This window comes from Hylobates moloch, unplaced genomic scaffold, assembly GCF_009828535.3.
Source record: "Hylobates moloch isolate HMO894 unplaced genomic scaffold, HMol_V3 SCAFFOLD_3, whole genome shotgun sequence".
Lineage (NCBI taxonomy): Eukaryota > Metazoa > Chordata > Mammalia > Primates > Hylobatidae > Hylobates > Hylobates moloch.
In genome coordinates this window covers 162,017,098-162,022,335 of record NW_026652278.1, presented here as the reverse complement: position 1 = coordinate 162,022,335, position 5,238 = coordinate 162,017,098, and the positions used below count along the sequence as shown (strand labels likewise).

General features: G+C 46.8%; 1 protein-coding gene across 2 annotated transcripts; it reads left to right on the top strand.

Annotated features, from left to right (window-relative positions):
• Positions 1 to 2,531: 2,531 nt before the first annotated feature.
• Positions 2,532 to 5,238, top strand: HMGB2 (high mobility group box 2). 2 transcript variants are annotated; one of them, XM_032148920.2, is made up of 5 exons: positions 2,532 to 2,690; positions 3,292 to 3,461; positions 3,748 to 3,893; positions 3,967 to 4,141; positions 4,703 to 5,238. In XM_032148920.2, exons 2-5 carry the CDS (start codon positions 3,312 to 3,314, stop codon positions 4,856 to 4,858), a joined length of 627 nt encoding a protein of 208 aa, XP_032004811.1. In that variant the 5' UTR covers positions 2,532 to 2,690; positions 3,292 to 3,311; the 3' UTR covers positions 4,859 to 5,238. The 2 variants fall into 2 exon arrangements, with proteins under 2 accessions (XP_032004811.1, XP_032004812.1); XM_032148921.2 differs by having other exon boundaries at positions 2,535 to 2,716.

Sequence of the window (5,238 nt, the reverse complement as noted above, 5' to 3'; positions counted from 1 at the left end):
TAAAACTTTAGTGAACATTAAAAAGTTGATTAACTTGTAGTGAGAGATTATTCATGTAAATAAATGACTCACATCTATTACCATTGCCCCTCTGATTACAGTTTCGGACTCATAGAAAAGAGTGAACACAGTGAATTGATTTCTAACCTTACCTCATTTATACCACACTATCGACACTGCTATCTAATGTGGAAACCTAATTATTTCATTTTCCCCGGTTTTCCACTGGGGAGATAAAGACTAAATTCCTTTATAAGCTGCAGGTTGAGTATCATCATCATTAAGTTCCTGTAATACTGAACTACTACTAGTTGATCCCCAAACAAGCCAGGCTCTCTCAAAGGCCTTTCTGTTTTTTGTTTCCCTCTGCTTGACGTTTTCCAATCCACCTCTACTCAAATGCTACTTTCATAGAAGGGTTTTCCTACTTCCCTACACAGTCTTTAGGTGACTGTTTTATGCTCTCATTAATGAACAATTTTAACTAAAGTTGTACTGTTTCCTATTTTTGTCTCTCTAAATTTTTGAGTCACAGGCTATGACTTTTCATCTTTGTATCTCGACTGCCAAGCTCAATGCTTGGCATATTCAATACACAGTTCTTGAATAAAGGCCCAGTTTTTATATAAGCACAGCTTACTTTATGCCATAATTAAAAAAAATTCTAAACATAAACTTAAAAATACGTTTTAAAAGTGTAATGCATTAGTGATCTCACTGCTAATTGCTATTTGAATAAAGTAGTATGAATTACTTGGTTAATTTGGATTTTTGGGTGCTTTTATAACACACTTGTAACTGATTTTGTAGGTACTGCAACTTAAGGCAGAAAAGAGAATGTTATAAACTAAGGATTATGATTAACAAAATTCTGGGACCTTAAATACAAGGAAATACATTTTTTTCTGTTTGAAAAACTGCCACTTTTTTTTTTTGTGGTAAAACATACATAACATAAAAGTTACCATTTTACCCATTCCTTAAGTGTACAATTCACTGGCATTAAGTACATTCACAATGTTGGACAACCATTATCCATTTCCTAGGAAAATACATTTTTTTAAGATCTCATTTTTATTAGAAAACCTAGATAAACAACTGCTGGTTTTCAAGTACTATTATGACAACCATATACAAACCAAAGAGCATAGTCTAACAAGTGCCAACGAACTTACTGAAAAATTAAGACAAAATATTTAAACTTCTTGAAACAGTCACGCAACCTATATTCCAATAATGGGGGGAATCCCTCAAAACTAAATACCACAGAAACAGCACACCAGGATGTCAATTAAAGTCCTCTACCTTGGGAAAAGCAGCTTGTGACGCTGGTAAGCAGTAAGGTAAGGTAGCTTTGGCGCGCTCTCCCTATACTAACACGGAGGTTCTTAACCCGGGCTTGGAGGAGCCTGTAAAATGTGGCTGTATGCCCTTTGGAGAATATACGCATTTGGGGGTGGGACAGGGAGCATGCACTGCTTTTATGCGATTCTCAATTTTTAAAAACTATCACACTAGTAGGACGAGACAGTGAATGCCCAGGCGAAGCCCAAGCCAGCCAAAGACAGGGCAGCCGCCGGGCTCCGAGCTCCCGGCGCAGCGCTGCAGGGTGCGGCGTGGGGGCCGAGGCTCTCGGGGCTTGGAATTCCGGACCCGGCAGGAGGGGGCGGGGCCGGGGGAGAAGGCGCCGCCTCCGCCCCTTCGGGACCCGGAGGGTGCCCTTGTTTACCTCCCAATATTTGTCACCCGAGACAAAGAGGGAAGGAAGGAGGAGCCTTCTGAGGGAAACTCCCTCGGCGGGAAGCACCTTACTTTCAGAACGTTTTGTAACACCCTACGGGACGCGGGAACGGCTCCCTCCCGGACCCCCGCGCCCTTTCCGAGGTTCCCTGCCTTGACTTCCCCGAGTTCTACGCCAACCTCAGCGACAGCAGGAGGAGCTGGGCAATCGGTTTTGCGGGCAAACTCCAGGCTCTCCTCATTTATTATTCTCTGGACGGCGCACGGGAGACCCTGCAGGGCCACAGAGCAGAGCGACTACAGCTCCCAGGAGCCAACGCTGCAGGGCTGAGCCGAGGCGGGGGACAGACAGGACCTAAATGGTGGTCGGAGGAAGGGCAAGGCAGACCTCTTCTGTTATCTTAGCGCCAGCAAACCGAGCCGCCGCCGTCGCCAAGCCAGGAGACCAACCCCCAGTCTCCCGACTAAGTATTTTTAAATCTGGCGGGGCTTTCCTTCCCGAGCCAACCCCTCCCACCGTTTACAGCCCCAGCCAGTCAGCGTGAGGCCCGCCATTTTTCAAACCCTCTTCCCGCCGCCAATCAGGATCGAGCAGTACATTCCTCTCCTGACCGGTTTTAACGGGTCTGGGAGTTAACGACCTGGGCGACCCACCGAACCTGCTAGGCTGGGGCGTGGAGGGAGGGTCTGGTAACACACTGACCAATCGTTAGCCTCCGTGGCAAGGGGGCGGGGACTATCTGGGTTTGAATAATCGTCAGAACCAATCAGATTAGTGGAGATGTGGCCCGTGGCCTAGCTCGTCAAGTTGCCGTGGCGCGGAGAACTCTGCAAAACAAGAGGCTGAGGATTGCGTTAGAGATAAACCAGTTCACGCCGGAGCCCCGTTAGAGGAGCGTCTCGGTTGGGTCCGGCCGCTCTGCGGGACTCTGAGGAAAAGCTCGCACCAGGCAAGAATACCCTCCAATACCCTCGGGTTCGTGGACCTGCCTTTCCCCATTCCCCCAGATCCTCTACTCGGTCTCGGCGCAGTGGCTCTCGGGGTCTGACGCGGCGAGCGGCATTTGGGGTGCGGGCCGGCGAGGGCTGGGTCTGTGGAGGGCCGGCGGGCCGTCGGAGGAGGCGGCAACTGCCCCTGACCGGGCCCGGTTCTGGGAGTTTTCAGTGTCGGTTACGAGGTGATTAGCGATTGAGTGAGGCTCGCGACGGGGGAGCCGGGGGACATTTCTGTCAGGAAAGGCGTTTTGAGGGCGCTTGCGGAGTCACCGGACTCGGTGAAGGGCGGGCGGCTGCGTCTCGGGCCCCGGGAGCCACTTGCTGGGCGAGCGTGAGGAGTCGTCGGCCGCGGCCGCTTGGGCCGGGAGGAGGAGGAGGAGGGTGTGCGGTGTGCGGTGTGCGCCGGGGCGCGGGCGGCCGCCCTCGGGAGGAGGGGGCGCGGGCAGGGCGGGAGCGGATTTGGGCGGGAAGCGGAGCCCCGCCAGCGCCAGCTCTGGCAGCTGTGGGCTCCGCGCCGACCCGCCGGCTTCTCCTGTCCCCCCTCGGCCCCGTCAGGTGGACGCCGATCTGTCACCATGGGTAAAGGAGACCCCAACAAGCCGCGGGGCAAAATGTCCTCGTACGCCTTCTTCGTGCAGACCTGCCGGGAAGAGCACAAGAAGAAACACCCGGACTCTTCCGTCAATTTCGCGGAATTCTCCAAGAAGTGTTCGGAGAGATGGAAGGTGAGGCAGGAGAGAGACGGAGCTCAGGGGGTGCAGGTGTGGTTTTCGGCTAGGAGGGCCTTAGGCAGGTAGTAGGCAACTCATGAGCTTCAACTTTGCCACCCCAGTGACTCACCTGAATATCTTAAGAGTTTCAGGCAGACGATTTTAGGTTTTTACTTCTATAAAACTTTGAAAGCAAAATGCTGTTAAGTAAGGAAAATGTGGTTCTTAAAGATCTTGTCGTCTTTAGATGTTTATAGGTAACAATTTTGCTGTATTTTTGGCGCTTATTTTATGTCCACAGACCATGTCTGCAAAGGAGAAGTCGAAGTTTGAAGATATGGCAAAAAGTGACAAAGCTCGCTATGACAGGGAGATGAAAAATTACGTTCCTCCCAAAGGTGATAAGAAAGGGAAGAAAAAGGATCCCAATGCTCCTAAAAGGCCACCGTAAGTTTAAACTAACCCAAATTGCTCCTTGGATTTTTCCTTCAGTTTATTAAACTCTGTTACTTCCTTTCAGATCTGCCTTCTTCCTGTTTTGCTCTGAACATCGCCCAAAGATCAAAAGTGAACACCCGGGCCTATCCATTGGGGATACTGCAAAGAAATTGGGTGAAATGTGGTCTGAGCAGTCAGCCAAAGATAAACAACCATATGAACAGAAAGCAGCTAAGCTAAAGGAGAAATATGAAAAGGTACATTGTCATCTTTTTTAAAGCTGTGGATAAGACGAGGTATAGGTAATAACTGTAGAAAACTTGGGAAGTTTAGTTAATCTTGTGTTAATGATTGTCAGCTGTGTTTTGAAAAGGCCTAATGAAAATTGTACACTTCAACACAAGGTAATTGAAACCTTCCTTTTGACTGAAACCAGTGTTTGTAGCACTAGTATATTCCTGCAGACAGACGTGTAGTTACTGTATAGTCTGTTAGTTTTTTTTTAAAGCAGAGAGTCAAAGAAATTGTTTTATGTAGATATATATAAAATGTGAAGGTACAGCAGGGACTGTGGCACTGTGTGTGAGGTAAAAGGATATTGGTAGTGAAGTACTGATACTGTGGTATTGCAACCCTTGTCATTTTATGCCATTAACTTGTTAAAGCCTAGTGGGGTAAGGGCTCTAAAAACTTAGACTGGCTACCTTTTTAGACAGTTATCAGGGTTATTGGTCAATCATCTTAGATTGTTTACAACCAAGTGGTTTTTCACAGTTGAGTAATGACACCGGATGCTTATTTTTTTGACAATATTTCAGGATATTGCTGCATATCGTGCCAAGGGCAAAAGTGAAGCAGGAAAGAAGGGCCCTGGCAGGCCAACAGGCTCAAAGAAGAAGAACGAACCAGAAGATGAGGAGGAGGAGGAAGAAGAAGATGAAGATGAGGAGGAAGAGGATGAAGATGAAGAATAAATGGCTATCCTTTAATGATGCGTGTGGAATGTGCGTGTGTGCTCAGGCAATTGTTTTGCTAAGAATGTGAATTCAAGTGCAGCTCAATACTAGCTTCAGTATAAAAACTGTACAGATTTTTGTATAGCTGATAAGATTCTCTGTAGAGAAAATACTTTTAAAAAATGCAGGTTGTAGCTTTTTGACGGGCTACTACATACAGTTAGATTTTACAGCTTCTGATGTTGAATGTTCCTAAATATTTAATGGTTTTTTTAATTTCTTGTGTATGGTAGCACAGCAAACTTGTAGGAATTAGTATCAATAGTAAATTTTGGGTTTTTTAGGATGTTGCATTTTGTTTTTTTAAAAAAAATTTTGTAATAAAATTATGTATATTA

Bases quoted from the DNA above. Each gene is read 5' to 3' on its own strand.
- HMGB2 (XM_032148920.2), top strand. From the start codon at position 3,312: ATGGGTAAAGGAGACCCCAACAAGCCGCGGGGCAAAATGTCCTCGTAC. The intron at 3,462-3,747 runs GTGAGGCAGGAG...TTATGTCCACAG, and splicing joins AGTGTTCGGAGAGATGGAAG to ACCATGTCTGCAAAGGAGAA. The intron at 3,894-3,966 runs GTAAGTTTAAAC...ACTTCCTTTCAG, and splicing joins AATGCTCCTAAAAGGCCACC to ATCTGCCTTCTTCCTGTTTT.